General features: G+C 46.3%; 1 protein-coding gene across 3 annotated transcripts in view; it reads right to left on the reverse strand.

Annotated features, from left to right (window-relative positions):
* Positions 1-9,293: 9,293 nt before the first annotated feature.
* EIF4E2 (eukaryotic translation initiation factor 4E family member 2) overlaps positions 9,294-24,026 on the reverse strand; it is a 29,835-nt gene continuing 15,102 nt past the window's right edge. The window contains exons 6-8 of one of the 3 annotated variants that reach the window (XM_043445035.1): positions 23,803-23,939; positions 17,038-17,116; positions 9,294-11,854 (exon numbers count right to left, since the gene is read on the reverse strand). In XM_043445035.1, coding sequence (XP_043300970.1) covers positions 17,071-17,116; positions 23,803-23,939 — 183 coding nt within the window. In that variant the 3' untranslated portion in view covers positions 9,294-11,854; positions 17,038-17,070. Of the gene's footprint in view, positions 11,855-17,037; positions 17,117-21,803; positions 22,070-23,802; positions 23,940-24,026 lie in introns of those variants that run through there. The other 2 variants (XM_043445036.1, XM_043445034.1) reach the window with 2 other exon arrangements.

Consider the following 24,026-nt stretch of genomic DNA (forward strand, 5'->3'; position numbering starts at 1 on the left):
CAAAGCATTTCCCTGCTCATTTGCCCTCCTAGAGAAAACAGGGATGCGACACACAGGGGAGCCAAAAACTGGAGGAGAACTAAAGGCGGGGAGCCAAAAACTGAGGGAAGATGCTAGAAACACTTTACAGTTTAGAAAGATGATTCTAACTCAGGGCAAAATGAGGCCAGGGAAACCACTTATGAGGCCACTGCAGACTCCCAGGAAGGAACCAATGAAGGCCATGACCATGGAGCTGAAGGTAGGGGTCCTGGTGGGGCAGGTGGTCTTACTGTTTCCCTTGTCCCTAAGGATGGGGTCTGGAGTTTCCACCCCCAGGGTCTGCCTGGAAGGTTATCTTTTTTTCATGCGTTTGACAGTATTTACTGGGTATCTGGGATTCCTTGCTGGCTCAGATGGTGAAGAAACTTCCTGCAATGCAGGAGACCCAGTTTTGATCCCTGGGTTGGGAAGATCCTCTGGAGAAGGGAAGGGCAACTCACTGCAGTATTCTTGCCTGGGAAATCCCATGGACAGAGGAGCCTGGCAGGCTACGGTCCATGGGGTCACAAGAGTCAGACACACCTAAGCAAATAAGCACACATGCACACACTGGTATCTAGTATATACAGACACAGTCATTGGCACCTGGGCTGCTAACTCCTGGTGGTAAAAACAACTAAAGCTCCCGATCAGCCAACACTTACTGTGTGCTGCACATGGCACTAGGAACTTTCCATATACGGCCTCACTTGATTTCCCCCAAATCTTGGAATCTTATTTAGTCTTCCCAGTAACCTGGGAAATACCCTCACTCTAACCAGCATCAGGATCCTTGGAGATGGAGCTGGGGGATTTCTATTTTAGAAATAAGATGTTCTGGGGTGTCCCACGTTTAGAGTATACCAAGAAGGCAGATCTTATGACCCTAACTTTAAAGATGAGGGTCTGTGCAGGGCAGAATTTGCTCAGGGTGTCTCTAGCCCTGTGGGTCTCCTCACTGGACCTGCCCCTCGGACCCCACTCACTAATGTTCCAGGTGAGTCCGCTGCGGACTTCACCCACATCCCAGGGTTTCAGGAGACAATGAGATCTTACAAGCTTTTAGTTACCAATACTCTCTTCTATACAAGACAAACTCAAATATGGGTTTAAAAGTTAAAAAGCCACTCAGTTGTATCTGACTGGTCAGAATACTGGAGTGGGTAGCCTTTCCCTTCTCCAGGGGATCTTCCCCACCCAGGGATCAAATCCAGGTCTCCCAAATTGCAGGCAGATTCTTTACCAGCTGAGCCATAGTGAGTTCAGTTCAGTTCCATTCAGCTGCTCAGTTGTGTCCGACTCTTTGCGACCCCATGGACTGCAGCAAGCTAGGATTCCCTATCCATCACCAACTCCCAGAGTTTATGCAAACTCATGTCCATCGAGTCGGTGATGCCATCCAACCATCTTATCCTCTGTTGTCCCCTTCTCCCATCTTCAATCTTTCCTAGCATCAGGGTCTTTTCCAGTGAGTCAGTTCTTTGAATAAGGTGGCCAAAATATTGGAGTTTCAGATTCAATATCAGTCCTTCCAATGAATATTCAGGACTGATTTTCTTTACGATGGACTGGTTGGATCTCCTTGCAGTCCAAGGGACTCTCAAGAGTCTTCTCCAACACCACAGTTCAAAAGCATCAATTCTTCAGCGCTCAGCTTTCTTTATAGTCCAACTCTCCCACCCATACATGACTACTTGAAAAAACCATAGGTTTGACTAGATGGACCTTTGTTGGCAAAGTAATGTCTCTGCTTTTTAATATGCTGTCTAGGTGCTCATAACTTTCCTTCCAAGGAGTAAGTGTCTTTTAATTTCATGGCTGTAGTCACCATCTGCAGTGATTTTGGAGCCCCAAAATAAAGTCTGCTTGTTTCCACTGTTTCCCCATTTGCCATGAAGTGATGGCACCAGATGCCATGATCTTAGTTTTCTGAATGTTGAGTTTTAAACCAACTTTTTCACTCTCCTCTTTCACTTTCATCAAGAGGCTCTTTAGTTCTTCTTTGCTTTCTGCCATAAGGGTGGTATCATCTGCATATCTGAGGTTATTGATATTTCTCCCGGCAATCTTGATTCCAGCTTGTGCTTCATCCAGCCCAGCGTTTCTCATGATGTACTCTCCATATTAGTTAAGTGTAAGCAGAGTGACAATATGCAGCCTTGCCGTATTCCTTTCCCTATTTGGAACCAGTCTGTTGTTCCATGTCCAAACTGTTGTTTCCTTACCTGCATACAGATTTCTCAAGAGGCAGGTCAGGTGGTCTGGTATTTTCTTCTCTTTGAGAATTTTCCACAGTTTTTTGTGATCCACCCAGTCAAGTCAATCCCTGCCTTGCAGGCAATTTTAAAACTGCAAGTGCCACCCAGTGGCAGCAATGAAGAATTACCGTGTCCCTACACAGCTACAAGAAAGAAAAAAAGATAATTATGTGAGATGATGGATGTGTTAATTAACTAGATGGGGAATGCTTTCACAATGTATACATATGTCAAATCGCCACAGTGTACACTTTGTATATGTCAGTGAAGTCGCTCAGTTGTGTCCGACTCTTGCGACCCTATGGGCTATAACGTACCACTTATATATGTCAACTATACTTCAATAAAGCTAAAATCCAAAAAGATTAGCTGTTAACATGAAAAATCATGGACTTTCAAGACTGAAAGGGGCTTTAAAGAACACCTAATAAAGAGTGTTGGAATTTTTATGGGAAGCAGTTAGTAGTAGTTTACTTGCAGATCACTTTGATCTTTTAAGACTTGTTTTTAAGCTCTTTCAAGGTTGGTCTAGCCTTTCCTCTATGGCCAATTTAACCCACTTTTAAGGTGTGGTATGTCTGGACTCTCTACCCAACACCCTATGCAGTCAGTGAAATCTCTTCACTTTGGCTGATGGGAATAAAATACAATTCCTGATGTTTCTGAGTTTGGGGAATTGTTTGGCTCTGCAGTAATTGTTCCTTCTCTGGAAGTGTTTTCATCTGCCTCATGGCATTTCCCCCCATGTGTGTACAATTCATATTTAGCCAAAGACTCGGGGGACCCCATGCAGAGCTCTTCATCTGCCTGCTTGCTCTGTCCTGTCAGTTCTGGTTGTCTTGACCTCTGCAAATTTCCATCTCTGACTCTTTAACTCAGTGAGATTACTGGGCTCTGCTTGGTTTTCTCTTCTTTGTGCCAGTTTGGATTTTACCTTCCAGGCAGAAAAAGAGAATAAGAAGAGAAAAGAAAGTGTTAGTCGCTTGGTCGTGTCCAACTCTTTGCAACTCCATGGACTGTAGCTTGCCAGGCTCCTCTGTCATGGAATTCTCCAGGCAAGAACACTGGAGTGTGTTGCTATTTCCTTCTCCAGGGGATCTTCCTGGCCCAGGTAACTAACCCGGGTCTCCTGCATTGCAGGCTGACTCTTTACCATCTGAGCCACCATAGAACTCACCTCATTTCCTCCCATTTCTGCGATGCCCATTTCCCAAGGCCATTTGAGCATTTCATCTAGTTATCCAACTGTTTCTGACAGGGTGCGTAGGTGGACTGTCTGATGCTCTCAGGGCAGGAAGGAGAATATTCTAGTCTTCACTGGAGCTGGCAGCCCCATCCTCTAGTTGTTTCAACATTTTAAGATAAAATAGCTTCAAAGTTACAGAAAAGCTGCAGGATCAGGACAAAGAACTTCTGTACCTCCTCTGTCTTGAGGAACTATGGAAATAGGAAGCTGGAGATGAAAACGATACATCTAGCTGGAAAAGTCCAAAGAAATCAACCACTCTCTACAGACACACACACACAGACACACCCTACAAACTCAAGAAGCTTTAGAATAAACTGATTTTCAGTAAAAGGTGATTATAAAAGAGAAATTTACAAAAACAATACTTCTTCCCTCCACTATATTATTAGTTTAAAATATAATGGAAAAAATTCACAGTAACAGTAAAATATAAAGTATGAATTACATGAATGACTTTAACAAATATGAATAGAACCGAGATTTAAAAGTAAAAATAAAACTAAAAAATAGCACTTCGCAGAGAGAAATAACAGACTTGATTAGAGAAGAATATACACTATGGCTTTGAAAATAATATATAATGTTCTTAAAATATTCAGATTTTAATTCCATTAATTCTTTTTAATTAATTAAAAATAAATTCTAATACATGTATGAAAACAGTCAAGAAATTTAAAAAGAATAATTGTGATAGCAGACTTTCTTACAATTACTAAAATGTATTTTTAAACTATGGTTGTTAAAGCCACATGTATAGGCATAGAAATTGCCATTTAGTGACAACAAACCGTGGATAGTTTTGTGTTCTTGCATATTGTAAATGCAGTATCACAGCTAAGAAAAAGAAGTCATTTCTAAAGGTAAAAGAAAAAGAAGAGAACAATCATTCATACCCAAGGAACTTAACAGAAAATCCCCAAGTGGACCCATGAACAGTGTGCTTTGAACTGTGGTGCTGGAGAAGACTCCTGAGAGTCCCTTAGACTTCAAGGAGATCAAACCAGTCAATCCTAAAAGAAGTCAATCCTGACTATTCATTGGAAGGACTGATGCTGAAGCTGAAGCTCCAATACTTTGGCCACCTGATGCTAAGAGCTGACTTATTGGAAAAGACCCTGATACTGGGAAAGATTGAAGGCAGGAGGAGAAGAGGACGACAGAGGATGAGATGGTTGGATGGCACCACCGACTCAACGGACATGAGTTTGAGTAAACTTTGGGAGTTGGTGATGGACAGGGAGGCCTGGCGTGCTTTGGTCCATGGGGTCACAGAGTCAAACACTGCTGAGTGACTAAACTGAACCGAACTGAGTAAAGGTTTCACATACCTTGGTAGTAAAAATGTTTTTCTGAGTGAGATAATGGATTTTTTAGATCATGTCATCCCTTTTTGTACTTTCTGTAACGGGGCAGTTTTAGGGTTACAAGAAAATTTGAGCAAAAGTTATAGAGAGTTGCCAGATCCTCTCTACCACCCTCCCCAACTTCCCATATTTTTCACATCTTAGTTAGTGTAGTGTATTTGTCACAATTGACAAGCCAGTATTGGTACATTATTATTAAACTAAAGCCCATACTTTACATTAGGGTTCACTCTTGGTGTGGCACATCCTATGGATTTTAACAGGTGTATAATAAAGTTACCCTCTCTTAAACAGGATCATACAGAATAGCAGTTTCATTGCCCTAAAAATCCTGTACCCGCCCCCCCATTATTCTCCCTTCTCCCCTGCAACCACTATTTTTTTTTTTTTTTTGCTGTCTCCATAATTTTATTTTTTCCAGCATGTCATGGAAACACATGGTATGTAGCCTCTTCAGACTGGCTTCTTTCATTTAGTACTATGCATTTAAGTTTCCTTCATGTTTTTCCATAGCTTGATAGTTCATTTCTTTTTATGTTACTTAATAACATCCCTCTGTATAGATGTAGCAGTTTGTTTATCTATTGAGCACTTATTAAAATAAGGAAAAAAACACCCTTCCTTAGAAAGGGGTATAAAGCACATTCGAGGGAGAATGAGACCGTGTGGCAGAGGCACCGTATGATGGTGCTGTGCGCTGGGCATAGCCGGGCATTCCAGGGGGCAGGCGTCAGCTTGCCTGGGCTGGAGAGGGGACTGCGGAAGGAAGGGCCCCAGAGGAGGTGCTTTGCTGGAGCCCTGGGCTTCTGGGTCCTGGGAGAGAGGGCGGAGGCATGACAGGTGCTGGAGCGGTTAGATATTATGTTGCTTCGTGTTGACCTGTGTCTTGAGGAATTTCCTGCCCAGCTTATGGTGGGTTTCAAACCATTCATCCTACCCCTTCCTAGCAGCTGCAGCCTGGAAAAGCTCACCACCGAGCCGTCACTTTATAAATATGCTGTAAGAATTTCCCAGGAGGCCAAGGGCTCAGAGCCTGGACATTTAGCACCTTCGTGGCCAAACTGGCAGGCTGCTGGTTGTCACTGGTGCTGGGGTGTAATTCACCAGCTAACAACAGGCTGAGAGCTTGACGCCATTGTATCTCCAGAAGCAGGGTGGCTATGGGAGTTGGTAGAGGAGTTGCTCTCTGAATTCTAAGACTGTCAGATAGATCCCAGAGATGACTGCGGCCTTAAAGGCCATCTGGTTTACCCCTGAATGGGCCATTGGAATCTTCCTGGTAAATCCCCCACATACGTGACCTTCCGGCCTCTGCTCGTTCACCTGCACTGCCAGTCACTCCATCTATAGACAGCTCAAATGATCAGGAAGCTTTTCTGAAACTGAAAGCCTGTCTCTATCTACCCAGAGGTCCTGGTTCCATGGCACAAGGCCATTTTTCCATAGTCAATGAGCCATTTGAAGCCCTTCACCTGTCGCTGTTCCTTTCTCCAGACTAGAGGACTTCTGTGGCCACCCGCCTTCCCCCACCAGACCCACCATCTGCATTAACCCTGTGTGTAGTTAGCTAGAGTCTCCCTTCTTCCAGAGAAATGAATAGGGTTTCTCTTTCTCCAGTTGTCAGCACACCTCCTATCTCCTGCCTGGCTTAGTGCTGAGCATCCATATTTCTGGGCTCTTGTCTGCTCCCAGGCTGCTGGGCCCACCCTTTCTAAGTTGGGGAGACAGTTCGATTTTCCTCTGACAATACGATCTCGCACAAATTGGCCCTTATTCCTTTTATGCTCTGATCATCAATTAAATGATCCTTTCTGGTGCCCATGGTCATTTGGTGGGCCTGTACTCATTTGGGACTTACAGCTTACCGGTGGTTGTTCTAGAGGTCCAGTTTTGGTATGGTGCCCTTTTCCTGCCTTTCCCCCTGGTATGGTTTACCTGTGACCACCTTACCAAGCCTTAACTTGGGAGAAGACAGTCTTACCATTGGCCCATCAGCCGGTGGGGTGCCCCCTTCCTTTGGCCTCCAGCCCCCTGCCTTTGTGGCCGACCCAGAGCCCATGCAGAGCTGGTGGGGGGCAATCTGTGAGGTTCCTTGATGGGAAGGGCTTTGCTTTCTACTCCTGGGGCTCCCACCTTGCACACTTTCTGCTGGTCCTTCAGGAGCCACACCTGCTCTCTGGGGCCCCTTTCTTTACCCTCTGCTCCTTTGGGTCTTACTGTTCCTCCCCTCCCACTGTGGTTAGGGTGGGGGGTGGCCCCGTTCAGCTTTATAAGCATTTTTAAAAATCTGAGCTCATGGAAATGCTTCCCTCGTGTCAAGTGGGGCTCATGTTGATTTACTGTCAGGCTGGAAATCTACAGCAATTGCAGGCTGGGTGCTGACTTAGGACAGGCATTGGGGAAGGTGGAGGCTGGTGGGTGGAAAACAGGCCGAGTTTCCCTGAGTAACAGGCTTGCAGGCGTTCCCCCTGGTGCTGGCACTGATGGAGCTGCTGGAACCTGCTCTGGGAAGCAGGAAGCCAGGCGCCACCATACAGCAAGATCTGGACATTCAAATCAAGCATCACCCCTCAAGAAACTTCTTGGGCTTCTTATAATAAAATAATTTTAGATTTATCCAAGAGTTGCAGAAATAGTACTGAAAGTTCCCATATACCCTTCACCTGGCTTCTCCTAGTATTAGCATCTTACATAACCATGGTACACTGATCAGAACTAAGAAGTGAGCTTTAGTACACTGCTTTTTTTTGGGGGGGGGGCATGCATGTGGTATTTTAGTTCCCCTATCAGGGATCGAACCCATGCCTCCTGCAGGGGAAGCACAGAGTTCTAACCACTGGATCCAAAGGGAATTCCCTGATACATTGTGAGTGTGCTAAGTCGCTTCAGTCATGTCTAATTCTTTGCAACCCTATGGACTGTAGCCTTCCAGGCTCCTCTGTCCATGGGATTCTCCAGGCAAGAATACTGGAGTGCATTGCCATGCCCTCTTCCAGGGGATCTTCCTGACCCAGGGATCGAACATCTCCTGCATCTCTCGTACATTGCCTGCATTGGCATGTGGGTTCTTTACCACTGATGCCACCTGGGAAGCCCTCCCTGATACATTACTCTTTACAAAACTTCAGGCTTTTTTCAGATTTCCCCACATTTCCCGTTCGTGTCCTCTTTTTTCTTGCCCAAGATTCCACATTAATCAGTCATGTCTCCTTCCCTTCTCTCAATCTGACAGTTTCTGGATCTTTCCTTTTCTTTCATGATGCTGACCCTTGGGAATAGTACTGGTCAAGTGTTTTGGTATTCTGTAGACTGTCTCTCAGTGTGGATTTGTCTGATGTTTTCTCATGAGCAGACAGGTTATGAATTTGGGGGGAGAGACATCAAGTGTCCTCGGCACATATCAGCACACATGGCGTCAGTACGACCCAGTGGTGCCATGAACCCGGATCACTTGGCGAAAAGGGTCTCTGTCAGGCTTCTCCACTAGCAGTTACTATTTTTTATTTTCCACACATGCCCTCATTAGAAGGGAGTCTTTTCTTCTTCTCCTTATTCTTTTGGCACCACCTTGCAGCTTATAGGATCTTAGTTCCCTGAGCAGCGACTTCTACTTTAGCAGCTAGCAGACCACTGGATTTCTCCAGCAGGGTGCACTTGAGTGCTGGAGAAGGGATGAGCTCTGGCCTCATCTCAGCGGTAGCAGTGTGTTCCTGAAGCTGAACAAGCTCAGGTCAGTTTCGTTCCACCCTCAGACACCAGCACCAGGTGAGTGGCATCCACCCCGAGGAGCCTCCCCCTGGAGTCACTGCCTCCTTGGTTTTGTCTCCTTTAGGCCTTTTTAGTGGCTGAGTCAACAATTTGATCATCTTGTTAAAATAACTTGCCTGGTTTGTGCTTCCACTTGGACCATGGCTGATAGACAGAAAGGAAATTTCTATTGAAATGCAGTCTCAAAACTACACTGCTTTAAATCTTTTGTAAGGCTTTGCATTAAGTTTCATTCCCCCCTGGTATTTCACATGGGCAATTGGTCACTGGAATGCATTACATGCCCACCTTTGGGCTAAATAAAACATTCCAGGCTAAGACCCGGGGTGGTTTCTTATTTCCAAATCTAAATCTTTGAATTCCAACATTCCTCATTCCAAATTAAGAATTAAAATTAACAACTATATTTTAGTATAAAAATGTAAACTAAGTTTTGGCAATGATTACTATCAACTAGAGCACAGCACTCTGACATTACATTCATGTAAATGATACTGGCAGTGTCTGGACTCTTTCACGTTTCGTTCGGGAATGCACTTAAAACAGACTCATGTGCTGAAGGGCAGAAGCAGGAAGCAAAACACTACTAGTCTCCCCCTTTTCCACTGTATTAAAGAGTCCACAACCGGGTTCTTGCTGATATTTTCCATTTATTACTGCAGTAGACAATTGCTCTGAAAGTGCAACACTAAATCACTCTTGTCACAGCCTCTGCTCCTCCACTGGCAAATACTTGGAAATTCATTCTTGGAGCATCGTGGACCACAAGCGTCTCTCTGGGTGGAAAACTGTGACTGCCAATGTCACAGGGCAAACACACACACACATGAACAGGAGGGTAAGAGGAGAAGAGCACTGGCGAGGTGTGGGGCCGGTTTCTGGGGGTCCTGGGAACAGCCTGCCTGGGCACAGGGGGCGCCCCACCTCCAGCAGCCACCCGTCTGCTAGGTTGGCAGATGCCTGGTGTACCTTGCTTCCTGTTTCTCTGGAAATGGTGACACCATACCCGCAACTGCGTCCTGTCTGTGTCACGGAGGTCCATGGAGTCATTAGGAGTTGAAAAGACCTCTCAAACTAGTGTGGAAAACAGGTGGTTTGGAGAACTGACTCTTCGATCTCTGGTTTAAAGCTGTTAGGCAGAAGATCTGGAAAGTTCTAGGGTGAGACACTGCCTAGCAGAAACTCTTGTTCTAGCCAGCATATTTTTGACGGGGAAAAAATAACTTTCAAATACTACAAAGACAAAGAGGAAGGCGGGGGGCAGGGAGTGACATCAGCAGCTCTAGAAAACACGAGGCTAAGAAATTAAAACGAGACCCCCCCCAAAAAAACCCCCCACAAATATGGACAACTAAGCACTCGGTCTGACAAAACCTTCACTTGTAACATGTAACAAACATATGCACCCACACACACATACTAACAGTCAGTCAGGTAGATGCCCAGAGGGCAAATTCAAACGTCCGCTCTCTTTGGGATTTTCATGGCAAATCTGAGTTTAGGCAAAAGTGAAGACCTCCCTGGGGTCTAAACTCAGGAGGCAGCGTTTGTCCCCTGCTTGGGCCAACGTTGCTCCTGTATTTGTCTGAGCCCTTCACAACTGTCTGGGCACTAGAGTTTATTCTTCATACTCCTGGAGTTTAAATCCCTGCTAGACCTTCTCTGATCTAACTTCACCTGCAATGGAAGCACCTCCCTTTTGGCCCCTGTTCTTTTATATGCCTCTATTCTTTTAGGAATAAGCACCCCAAGACAGTGGTAATGAGAGAGTGTTCAGGAGTTGGAAAGTAGGAAGAGTAATATAAATACCAGAAGGAAATGCCTGTTACTCTCCTATGATTTCTCTGAGACCAGGTGGTCAAGGACCCCGGCCTGCAAGGATAGGTTTTAGGGGAGGCCTTAATTTAAGGTACTGCAATCTGTGCTCACAAGAGCCAAGTAAGATGGCGCTCCTCGGAGGTTGCTGAGGACTGGTCCTCGGTACTTATTCCAACCCTAGGTGCTCTCTGACCTCTCTGACTTCAGTCCTTCTGGAGTCAGATCACCCGGCTTCTCTGGCATGTGCCTGGTCATTTTTAGAGCCTGCCTGCAACAGCCCACAAGGTTTGTGTTGGGCTTCCTGGATCAGCACACACCAGCTAACACATTTACCGGGTGATGAGGACTGACAGCAGCGTTCTCCACCACTGCAGACAGGCAGAGCCATGCAAAGAAAGTCGTCTATCACGGTCACCTTTTCTCCAGATGTCCCAGTTTTGAGATCACAGAACTTACCATGTTAACACCTGGCAGCAGCCAACTTCTGCTTCCCTTCCTCCACGAGGGGAATGCAAGAACCCACAGCAACAGGCTGGACACAACAGGTCCTGCCCATCTGGGAACCTGGGTCAGAAAACACCCTCAGCTCCAAATCCTGCCCTGGGAACCTCTAGTACAACCTCGCTCCTCATCAAGCTGCAGTTTGGTGCAGTTTAATTTACAATCATACCTTCTAAGCTGCCTCAGTGAGACCTGTGTGGCCCACTGGTTACAATTCTAAGTGCAGCAGTGCCTAAAAGGAAAGAGTCCCACAGGAGGGAAGACTGGAGGGTGTAAGGTAGGAAACTACAGAATTAGTAACACATATTCCAAAAGGGTGGCCTTGGGGGACAAGGGGTGTGAAATAAACAAAATGTCCCAATAATTTAATGGCAGATCTAGAAGAGAGCGTTTATAGCTATTCTGGGACTCTCCAACAAAACGCTTTTCCTGGATGCACAGACATTCATAATACTGCTCACTCTCAGTCGACAGCTCTGGCCTGTACACGTGGTCACGATGCCCTTCGTACAGCAGAGGCGAGCACGGCAGAGTGCCCGGGAGGCACCTGGACAGCACACAGCAAGACGAAAGGGTGAACTCCCCCCCACAGAACCCCGTTAAAAAAAAAGTCTGTCCTGTTACAAAGTCACGTGTTCCATTTTTTCCGCTTTATAAAGTCAGCGACGCTGGAGGGTGTCTAGCGGAATCCGTCCTCCAGGAATGAGTGCAAAAGGGGAGCACGCGGCTCGGGGACGTCGCTTCAGTGAGCAGATGGGGGGCCAGCCGGAGACCTCCCATCCGCTTCGGACACACACACACATACAGAAAAGGATTATTGCCAGCTTGTGTACTCTCACAAGGTGATTTTTGTATTTCGAAAGCTTGAATTGTCCCTGAAAGAAAAAATGGGAGAAAAGAGGGCATTCAATACACAGTGTCATCTCCAGGCAACACACACACACAGGGGGAAACCTGAGCTCGGCAGCTCTGGGGCCCACCTGACACCCTGGGACCTTCCTTCCTTGCTCATCTAATGCCAGCATGGCCATCTGCCCCCACAAGTCCCTTCAAACACTTGGGCTCAACTGGCTGTAATAGCAAGAGGTCAGAAACAACCCAAATGCATGCGACCAGGGGACTAAATATTAATGGGATACTGTGCAGCTTTTAAAAAGGGGGAAAGAAGCTCTCTACTGAGACTTCTGAAAAGAAGTCCTTCTCCCAGAGAGACCAATAGGTTAAGGTGCAGAACAGCATGTGCATGTGACGCCTGACTGTCTGTGTAAGCAGGGGTGGAGGAAATAAGGTTTTTATTTGCCTCAAGTTAAGCCATACATACTGAAACGCTGTAAGGCTCCGTGGGAACCAGTAACAGTGGCTACTTGGGGCGTGTGCTGGCAGAGGAAGGGTACTCTGGAAACTGGGCTGATGGAGAAAGAGTGGAAGGGAAACCTCTTTTTCTGTTTTCTTACACACACATATGCACACAGAAAATGTTTTAAAAAACTGAATCATCAATTTGTATTATATACTCAAAAAAGAAAAACAAAAAAAAACCAACCAACCAAAAATCCCTTGGTTCAAAACTTACAGCCGCTTACAAAAGGATATTCCAGGTGAAATCTGGACACCCTTCACTTTAAAAGCCTGGCATGTACACATGCACGTGCATGCATGTGTGTGTGTAACAGATCACAAGATATCGTCTTAGTTGCCTTCTAGGGGATGCAGACAGGTTTGGCTGCCCACTAGTAACCTCTCCTGTTTCAGCCTAGAAATCCAACACCTTAGCCATTTTAATCCCAAAATCTCAGGGGTGGAAGGGGCTTTAAAAGTCATTGCGCCTACTACTCTGGCCCTAGGCTTTGGATTTAAGTTTGTGTGAACTTTTGAGACATAAATTCTCATTAATCTGATTTTGGATTCATTTCCTCCGTTTAATTTTAATGGCACATTCTAGAAGCTTTGGTTTTCATTGACTTGTCGGAGAATTGTTACAATTGACTGGGTATCTGGCAACTGGACTGGAGAGAGTTAATACTGATGAATACATATGCTCAGCCCAGCCAAATAGCAGTATCTTCCTGCCGATGGCTAACCAAGTCTCCCCCATGATGGTGGCAGGCTGACAGTAACTTACAGCCCTCACTACACAGACAAGTAACTGCAGATAAGAATGCTGAGAGGGAAACCGGAGCTGGCATGGGTGAACTCTGGCTGGGAAGAAACTGATATTATCTCAAAAGCCCACTGGCAATTTTGTAACTGACACACATGACCATGCAGCTCCATGATCAATGCTACTAGAATTTGAATGATTTCCATCTAAGGAGTTGACTGAACACAAAGAGAACTTAGTGGAGTGATCATCTTCTTAAAGGAATGTCCAAAAGGACAGACTCCCCTGAGGTGCCACAAGTAGCTAGCAAAGAAGGAGGCATCTGACAGTAAGACAGAAAAGCAGGAGTCACTGAGGTGTGCTAGTTGAGTGCCCCCAGGAACACTGTGCTGCAATACTGAGGGCTGTATGATGGAGAACGCCTCTAAAAACAAAGAAGTGGTTGGGAAGGAAGGATTTGTTTGGCTTCCTTCTTCCCCTTTGATGCCATCTTGATCCCCATGGGCCATCTGGTGGCTTAGATGGTAAAGAATCCTCCTGCAATGCAGAAGACCCAGGTTTGATCCCTGGGTGGGGAAGAGCCCCACAGATCAACTGGATCACAAAAGTCAATCAGCAGGCAGACCAGAAAGGCAGGGCTTTGGGAAGGCAGAATCAGAGAATCTTCTGACTATGGGAAAAAGATCTGTCTTGAAGTGGGAGAGATGGCAGGCAAATATCTGGACTCAGTCCTTTCACAGCTGTTTAGTGATGTAAAGAAGAACGTTCTCAGGATTAATCATCCCCGTGAGCAGGACATCTTATCTTCTGGGAGAACTCCTGTGCTGTGCTGGAGCTGGGCCAGAAACAAATTCTCTCAGGTGGCAGGTAAACTGAAGAGCTCTACAACACGTTCCCATTCAGAAAGAGGTAATATTTAATTCTACTGTCATAGATCTCTTCATAGAAATCCTAAGAAGTCAGAAGCATTCTAAAGTTTATTTGCAAAACAGAAATGGGGAGGAACAGAGTAACGGAGCTAGAATCCAGCTGTTTTTCCTCCAGAATCTGATATAAAAGAAAAACAGAGGAACGAGGGTGGGCAACAGGCTCCTGATGACGACAGGCTGAAGCAGGCTGATGGCAGCGGGGCCCTCAGGTCCAGCCTTTGTTTAAAAAAAAAAAAAAGTGGGTTGAGAACAGCCTGGTGCCAAATTTAGTCTGAGGAATGTGTTCACATCAAAGCAGCTGAGAACTAACCCTCAGCTGTCCCTTACCCCAGGCTGCAGTGTATAGAGAGACGAGAAGATGGGAAGGGAAAAGGTAGACAGGAAGTGGCAGAGACCACAAGCAACTTTTTTTTCCCCCTAAAGATGGGTTTCTGTTCTTTTAAAAGCAAATTAAAATTTAGACAATTAAGACTGAGCACTGAAAAGTTAGACCCTACAGGCATCTTGCGGTGGGCAGACTATTGGTAAGGTTTATTGGTTTTGTTTTTTCAATGGTTCTCAATAATATAAAAGGTCATTCAGAAGGAAATGGTAACACATTTTACATCATGGTCTTCAGGGAAACATTCTCTGGCTATTCAGCTGCCCAGCCCAGGCCAGCTCTGGCTTTCTCCTCGTGCCCTCCCTGCATAGTAAATAAAACGGCAAACCACCTAGGTTCACTCGGGTAAACTTCAATCTCTCATCTCTACGAAGTGACCACATTAACTTCATTCCCCATCAGTAGAGACCACTGCTCTGCGCATGCCAGTCTAGATATGCAGGGACCCATAATCTCTGCCCCATCCCCCAGCAGCTAACTGGGACTTCTGCTGAAGCTATGATTAACAGTGCCATGCTTATTTGTAAGAGGTCACATGACACAGTCCTAAAATATCAGCAGCCACATGGAATGGCACAAAACAGCAGATAAATTGAGATTATTTGTGGTTCAAGAATTATTTAACTAGCAGTTTATCCCTTCACAGATCATAATCTACTTGGCAGGAGAAAAGGCAGGGAGGACTAGAAGGCTAAAGTCCTAGGGGGCCTCTGAAATGGCAGCTGGTATGTGCATCTTCTTGGAACACCCAGTTAAACACTTTCAAGGTAAAATCAGAACATATGAAATAAAAAAATCCTTCTCAAGTCTGTCGTAACAGGGAAGTGAGCTGGGTTTTTTGTTTAGATTCAAATATTCCTCTCATTCTCCCAAGTCTGTGCTTCAAGGAGAATACTTAACCCATTGAAGGAATGTACCCTTCAACCTGCCCCATGAAAATGATATGGGGGTGGGGTGAGACAACAAAAAGAACAAAGAGCCTACAAAATGGCAATTAGGCAAATATGACTGTTCAAAAAAATTCAAAGGTATTTTTCCTGGGGAATCTAGTGCCAGCTGAAGGGAGAGGGAATAATTTTAAGTTTTCTTCTATTCTGTCTCTTCCAACTTCATTTTAAAGCCCCCTCCCATGACCCCATGGAACCTAAGATGCTGCTGAATTTTAAAGGTACCATCATTCTATGTATTTTGAGAGGTAAACACTGCCATTAAACTATGACAAAAACCTTTCTTATCACATTCAGTGTAAGAAGCCCAATTTTAGGGATCTTCAAAGCAGAAAAAAAAAAAAAGGAATTTTATATGTGGTAATGCTGTTAAAGCAAGTCCCATATCGCACCAGGACTCTGGAAATTTAACCTATGGATGTATTTTGAATGTCTGCTATTTTCCAGCCTACAAGTCAACGTGTCGGTATTAGAACTAATACATGTTTTCATCCCTCTTTGATATACTAGCCACCATCTCAGAATTCTATATTGAATATACTTTACAGAGAATCCCTTTCAATTTCAATTCTGAAAACCTAGCATTATCATCTAAAAACTGAATTCGTGATGAAGGAATTAAATTATTTGAAAAACAGATATGAGTGGCGTGAGCATACAGGAATTCTGGGACTGTCTGTTACTCAGACCCCAGCCACTCGCTCTGTCCCTCACAGGGTCATACTCTTTTTGGCTCATCTAGGGAAGAGGGCAGGTCTCCTTTCCTGGAAAAAGTCTCCCTTGCTTCCTGTTCTGAAGTGGAGTTCTGAAACAACTACTGCAGCTGGCATGTTCTTTTCCAATTTTAGAAATTCTCCATTTCTTAGGGATGGGGTCAGGGGGTTGGGGGCAGGGATAGTTAATGTCCAGGGATGTGCTTTTGGGCCAGGCACATGCAGACACTGTCCCTGTAGCCATTCCTCTCACCCAGAATAAATTCATCCAATCCCTTCTGCTAAAGAGACAGACATGGACTTGGAACTCCCTTAACTGAAATATAAATATTCTTAAAATGAATGCTTCGCTGACCCAGCCTTTGCTATCCCAGGGCCCCTCTCTGCCAGCAAACACGTGTTGGTCTCACCATGATACAACCTGGAACCATGCTTCCTACACAGCCCTGAAATCTCCCCTATCCCCCACCATTCACTTTAGCCTTTGAAACTTGGAGGTTCCACCACTGTTTCCTCACAACTGACAAATACCACCAGCAAACGAGACACACCTCTCGCCTAAGTCATACAGGGGCCAGATGAACTGCCCTATTAGTCACAGGACACTGCCAGATAGCTTAAACATGGCCATGTCTGGGAATTAAATAAAAAAAGACCTCTGGTCCATTTATAGTCATGAAATGTCAGCATCCAAAGAGACCAGAGACGTGAGTCCATGGAACCTCACTTTCCAGATCAGAAAGCAGAGGTGCGTGAGGCTCATCAACCTGCCCAGGGGTTCACTGGGAGACACATGACCCAGGGAGGATAAGTCAGCAGCTCTGGACTCAGTGTTTCCCTCCAAGACGGTGGGTGCCTGGCACAGGCTCAGTGTTGGCAGAGATAAGCCTGGGGGCAGATGGGGAGGGGGGCAAGCCCTTTGGAGGAGGGTCCTACGGCTGGGAGGGACATCACAGGGTTACAGAGTAAGATAGACGAGGCCCTACCCTGAGTGTGAGAGACAGAGGGGGAGCGTCCGATCAGCGGCCGCTGCTGTTCACCAGGCCATGAAACTCCTCCCAGGCCCTGGCAAACCAGAGACAAAAAACACAACAGCACATTCAGATCAGAGGCTTTTTAACAAAGAGAGCAAACAAGATAACCCCACACCCCAATTCAGATACCCTCAAGGTCAGGTGGGGCCCACCGATACCTGGAAGCACAGCTGTGAGGGTCCCCGCCTAGACTTTCCTGTTAAGCAGGGTGGCTGACACCTTTCGGGGCACCTGGCACTTCTGGCTTTTGCTCCTGCCCATCTGGCCCTCACTGTCCCCGAGAGGACTTCCACATCCTTCCAGCCACTCCTTCCACAAGTCTACTGGGGAGGCCACGGAGGTCAGATTAAGTTCACCCACCATGGGAGACACTTCCAATTCACTGAGGCGAGGGGCAGCAGCACTTTCTGTCTTGGGGATGTGAGGAGAGGAGGTAGAAGTGATTCTTCTCCATCAGGCCTCACCCTGAGGGTAAAGGCAGGCACCCAACAGCACTGTGATGCTGACGCCAAGACGGGTGAGGAATGACACTGCTTCCTCTGCTGCCATACATCACACCTTTTAACCCTTTTCAACTCAGATCCCAAATTCATGTCAGGTTCCACGCGTTTCTGATAATACCCAAGTAACGATTATCTTAAAAAATTGTATGTGCCACAGCATTTCCAAGGACCAAACTCCTTTGAAATTCCCCAGGACCAATGCTCATCGCAACTTTAATGGTTACTACCTAAATTTAGAAACTGGAGCTAGGAAGGGATAAGGAATGTGACTGAGGGGCAGTCTCTTGGAGGACGTTCCACAGAGAACAAGCCTTGGTGGCTGTAGGCCAAGCACCAGGGGAAAGAGGCTCCCTCATGCCTCTGAAGCCCTGACCCACCTCAAGTTCTGAGAGGAGCTGATGTCCTTCCTTTTTGCCTGAGCCATTTTTCAGCCACTTAGGGGCAAACTGTCAGGTAACTTCCCTGGGAATTATACATAAAATGGGTAATTTGGTGCCTTTGAATCTAAAATCCCTTACCATCAATTATTCCATTCGTGGCTTAAAGGGGTGAAATACTCATGGTAACAACATACAGGGTTTAATATGTTAAATTATTTGCTCACTACAGGTTTAATATTATGGCCACTAAAACTACACTTCATCACTAGGTCTCCTACAGATAGCTTTTCTTCTTCTCTCAAATAGGAAAGGATGAAACAAAGACTGGCCCAATAAATTCATTCTTCCATGCAATCATCACATCAGTTTCATTAGTTATTTCCCTTTTGAAGAGCAACACTTATAAGTTAATGATGTAGCTCTTGGAACAAGAGACTGATCCACAGTTAATGGTTTCTTCAGAATATCGCCAAAATCTGGATACATGTATGTTCACTGAATGGAAGGAAAACGTTAAGAGTACCCAGTAAGCATGCATCTTGTCAGTTTACAAACTCAGTTTCCATAGAAAGACATGTTTCACAGCTCTTTCTGGAGAGACGGTAACACAATGAACCTTGAGAGTCCATCAGTGATGGCAGGAGGTCATTTCACTCTTCACTCCAAATGAAGATAAAGAGAAAGCAAAATTTGACACCCAGGCAATGACCCAGGAAACACCCCTTCTCATTCTAAGAGTGAGGTTTAAGTTATATTTAAGCAAGTTAGGTGTCAACAAGAAACTGCATGGCTGTGTTGAAGGTTCACCTCACTTATCCTTTAGTTTCCGGAAAGGCCTACACTAGTCCAAATGGAAGTTCTCTATGTCAAGAACTTACAGAAATATGGATTTCAGAGTTCCCCTCTAATCCAGTTTAGCATTAAACTGCCCTCCTATTTTCTTCAGCAGTATATTCTTTACATGGAAAACTTCAACATGAAGAATCTGGGCAAAGAAATTTCCTCAGGTGGATTCAGTGGAGATAAAACCACTGCTCACAGTCATTGGTACCATCGCTGGTTCTCAATGACTGACTAAGTAAACCAACTGCCTAAAACTAGGTGCGAATGTTCTAGCTATTTTCCACCTGGCATCCCAGGCATATATGTAATTTTAAAACTTGTTTCTTTGAAAGGTAAACAAAGAACAAGTTAAATGTTATATCTGTCATGTAAACTGAGTTTCCTAAAAACTTTTTTTCCCCCTATTATCCTAATACAACCTACAGGGAATTCTAAACAGATTCAAATGACAAGGTAACAATGAGTCCTTTCAAGACCACTTTTTACCAGCTGGCTTACCAGAGAGCAAATTCTAAAGGCAGAGATCTCATCCCTTAACTCTGCATTTGCCCCAACTCTGGCCCAGCCCCACTTCACAGCCTTGCCCTCAGCTGGCCCTCACACTCACAGATGAGCTGGGCCTCATACTGGTCTGGGCTTTACCTTGCACATCAGCATAGAGGGGCATTTCCCAAAAGCAAAGCCTGGCCAGCAATGATGCTGGGTGACGCAGCGCCCCCAGCTATGATTTAGCCGTGGCAAGAGAAGGGATGGTTGCTCCCTGCATACCAAATTCAATATTTAAATAAAATGAAATCTAGATGTGGTGGAGTCCCCATGATTTGACCCATTTCTCCTCTAGAACAAATGAATAAAGACAAGTCACCTACCCTCAGCTCTCTGTGCAGAGGGGGCTAGTCAGTCTTCCCAACACTGTGGCCCACCAAGTGCAACAGGCCCTGTCTTCCCCTTCCCATCCCAGGCCAGAGGCACAAAGGGACTCAACAGACTATTCCAAAGAGGGATTTCCTCACAAAAGACACTGCTGTTTTATACGGCCCTGTGACCCAAGTCTTCTCCTGGTGGTCCCATGATTCTAGGGTGCAAGTCTGGCTGTGTTATGAGGCTGTCCACCTGCAAGGACCCAAATCTCTGAAACCTCAGCCGCACACCTAACACTTGGATTTAACCATTTTCCCACTTCTCAGTGGGCCCGTGCACCCTTAAGGGACTGACTGTTAGCAGTAAACAAGGGTACAAGGCAGCAAGCAGCGTTCCCTCTGCAGCAAAGCGGCTCACCATGCCCCTCGCGCAGTGGCAGCGGTCACCTCAGCTCAGCAAGTGGTGCTAGCAAGGAGCGCAGCAGGGAAAGGCCATGAGCAGTGTGATGAAGGCAGGCTGGGGAACGAGACACTTGAAATAGGACGTTGGAGACTGGACGGAAACACAGCAAGGGGGAGGGACACCTGACCGAGAAAGCTAAGCCACCCCTAAAACACTCCCCTCACCATTTCCAGGACCCCTCATCTCCAGAGTACATGGGAGAGAACAAGTGTTGGCTCTTTCCTCCTCGTGTCCCTTCAATTCTCAAGTCCAAGCAGTTGCTGTTCCTTGACTCAAACACAGCCACGCCTGTGGGAGAGCCACGGGGGAAGGACAAAGCAGAACAGTCCTGGCTTCTGTTCAGATGTGGCAAGGCTCAGAGGGGTCAAGGTCAGTTTGGTGCTTTCCGATCAACTCTTACTCTGGTGGGTGGAATCAGGCTCAACCTCTGGACCAGCTATATTAGCTGAAATTAAGATCAATACATGTGGACATCACAGCAGAAGGCAAGAGGGAAAGGGCCACAGAACGTCATTCTTTGACAAATGTTGAAAACATAGAAAATATGCATTTCTACACATCAACCATCTCCATCTTTCAGGAACTTTAAGTAATTTGGGGTAAGTGATCACAAAAAGCAGCAATGACAGGGCCACCTCCAGGATGCTCAGCCCACGTGCTAGTCCCGATGTGTGGTCTGTGGGATCCCAGGCCTCATGGAGATGGATGGGCAGTCAGGATGGCACAGCTCAGGGCATCACTGCCAAAACGGAGCAGCACAGCCACTTTGGAGAACTCCACACTACGCCCACAGTCACCTTCACAGATGCTATCAGGCCACCTGGCCTAGTGTGAGCAGAAGTGGTTTATTTATGGTTTGGGTGGAAGCTGTAAAGAAAACCTTCACATTAAGCCTTGCTAGATTTCTCCATGCAGGTTAGGGGCCTGAAGGCCAAGTTGCAGCACATACATGCCGAGCCTCAAAAACACGTGAGGGGCTGGGCCATGCTGTGGTCAGATGTCCTAAGGAGCAAAGTCACACAAGACAAAGACACGTCCCCACCCCCAGGTCCTGCTGCACGACAGCCCTAGGGACTGGGGAAAGGGAAGGGCTAGAACTTTGCGAAGTGTAAGCAGTGTGAGCTCAGAGAGGAAGAAGAGCTGGCTCCAAGGGGAGAACAGAAGGGAAAAAGCTGGCAGAGAGCTTGCGGTTGGGCGGTTTTGGCCAGTGAGGAAAGCCCACTTACACAAAGCAAGGAAGCTCTACACACACAGCGGCACACAGACGGAAGCAGGGCTTTACCTCCAAGCAAGGGATGTCTTTGAAGTAAGACAAATGAAGTCAGCCAAGCGAAGGTCAAGGATCCCCCTTTCCAACCTGATGGACTTTTGAGCTGAATTCTAAATCAGAAATCACTCTGTTCCTGTCCTCAGCATGGCTGGTGGAAACTTAAATACCAAAAAAACCGTGGGGGTCTCTTTCTGAGAGCCAGATGTCACCTCAGTGTCAGACCTCAGCGGAGATGGAACAAAATACCGTGTGATGTGATACCATGGGCTTATGGAAATGAGGCTGCATTCCCCGGATGGCCCTCCACGGAGAAGTCTGTGCCATTCCTTAATATGGTGACAGTCAGTCTGAAAGGCCACTTCTTTGATGCACCATAAAGAGCAAGAGCATGAGACAAGCTAGTTTAGCACCATTTATTAAGTGATCTCAGCTGTTGTCGTAGCTGCTGCATGTCAGCCTGTTCTTAAAACATAAAATGCTCTTCCAATTCCTCTTGTCCGGGACGGAAGGATCTTCCAGGTAGCACACCAACAGAACAAGAGACTCCGATGACGCCGGCTTCAATGACGGTGCCATCCAGAGAGGGAGAGGGTCATGGCACATTCAACCGCGGCTTCCAGAGGTTTTGAAAAAGGAGCCTTTGGGAGCCCAGCCTGCCTGGCATTCTAGTGGAAGTGCAAAAGGTTGGCACGTTGGGAGAGAAAGAGAGGGAGCCGCGAGGGGAAAGTGGCATCTAGGTGTCAAGGAGGGGTTTCTGGCCCCTGTGGCTGCAGGGCTGGAGGACTAGGCAGACCTCTGATAAAGCAGCAAGCAGCAGACTAAGGCACCAAGCCCCAAGGCTAGCCTAGACTCTATGGACCTGTACACACTGCTACAGAAGTCAGGAAGAGCTGCTTCAGGGTATTTGAAAGGGAGAAGAGTGGAGAGGGGAGAGTTGAAAATATCTCTTTCCCTTTCCTATCTGGGTGAAAAGGTTGCTTGGGGGTGGGGTGGGGGGATGCGGGGGGCATTTGGGAACACTAAACACAAGAGTCCTAGGAAAAGTAGGTATGGATCTCTCCAGCCTAGACTGAGTCTGGCTGGAGGGCAGAAACTATTTGTATTCCAGAACAAAGAATAAGAAAAATCTGCCAAGAAAAAAGAGTGCTGACCCAGGGCTGCCAAGGCAAGCCCTCAGGGTCGTAATGGCTAATAACTGCTGGTGGCTGTGATGAGCCACACCTAGCCATTTCAGACAGACCACCTCCTATGGCAGCATTCCCAGTTAAAAACTGGAGCTTAGCTGGTATGAGCCAGTTCCACCCACAACATGATCTGTAAATGCAGGGGAAAAGATTCCCAAATGATCTGCCTGCTGAGCCATCATTGGGCTCATTACTATAATGCTTGTAATAACAGCGTGATGATGTTATTACTAACGATGATGAGAGCAATAATCCTTGACCCTGTTAGAGCATACTCCATCTGAGGACCTTCAATTACAAAGACTGAATCAGCCTCACAAACAACCCTGCTCAGTAAAGCACTCTTACCCCCCACTTTTCCAATGGGACACGTGAAGCGGAGTGGCAGAGACTTTTCAAAGGCACGCACTGGTATCTGAGTCAGAGGACAGAACTACACCTATAGGTCCTGACTCCTAGCTGCCTTGCTCTCCCTTCACATGTGAGAAAACTCTTTAACAGCCACTCCCCACAACGTGTCTGTAACACCCTGACTTTATTTATGATCTTCAGTCACTGAAAGAGCAACCCTGGCCAGTGATTCTCACTTGTGGATGTCCAGCTCCACTCCCCTGAATCTCAGGTAGACTGCCAAGCTAACTTCCCCTCTGGCATTCCTGTTCCCCTTAGAGTCTACTCTCACACACACACTATTCTACTTCCGCTTCGACTTCAGCTCTGCACACAAGGAAATGGAGTCATCATTCCTGGTAAAGAAGTCAATTTCCCGGGACAAAGAGAGCAGACTGAAGCTAACAAGTTAAAAAGACATGCAAAAGTGGAGTGAGGGACAGACAGGGAGGAGGGCCTCACTGTTCAGTGAAATTATTTTAGAAACTGCAAGAAAAAGAAGAGCACTTTGTCTCATTTTAAGATAGAGGTTAGTGAACTAAAGACAAGACAGCCTGTGTGAATACAGCAAGCCCAGGCGGTTCAGCTGGGACTCTGCAGAAGGGATGTCTCTCATCCAGAGCACCCAGGGTGCAGGCAGGCAGAGAACCGCACCAGCAGAGAACTGCTATGAGTGGACAGAAGCACTGGGGGAAGACTGGTCTGTCCCTTCTCCTTAAGTCAGTCTCCTAGAAGACCATATTCCTCTGGACCCAACTAAGGAACTACTTTTGCTGAACTCAGGGATATGCCCCCCACACCCCCCAAACCCCCACAACACATACTTGATGCTGTCGGTGTGGGTTTTGTATTCCATAATGGTGTTGGGAGGTAGGTTAAGCACTCGCCGAAGCGTATCCCGTATGCGGGCCGTGGTGGCTTGATCACTGGCAGTCTTATTCCATATGGAAATAATGTCCTCCTATAGGAGGGACGACAGAAGGATTCATCAAAGGAAACTGGAGGCAGTGAGAAGAGCAGAGGTAACACACGTGAAAGCAGACCTGCC

Source organism: Cervus canadensis, chromosome 24 (genome assembly GCF_019320065.1).
Source record: "Cervus canadensis isolate Bull #8, Minnesota chromosome 24, ASM1932006v1, whole genome shotgun sequence".
Taxonomy (NCBI): Eukaryota; Metazoa; Chordata; class Mammalia; order Artiodactyla; family Cervidae; genus Cervus; species Cervus canadensis.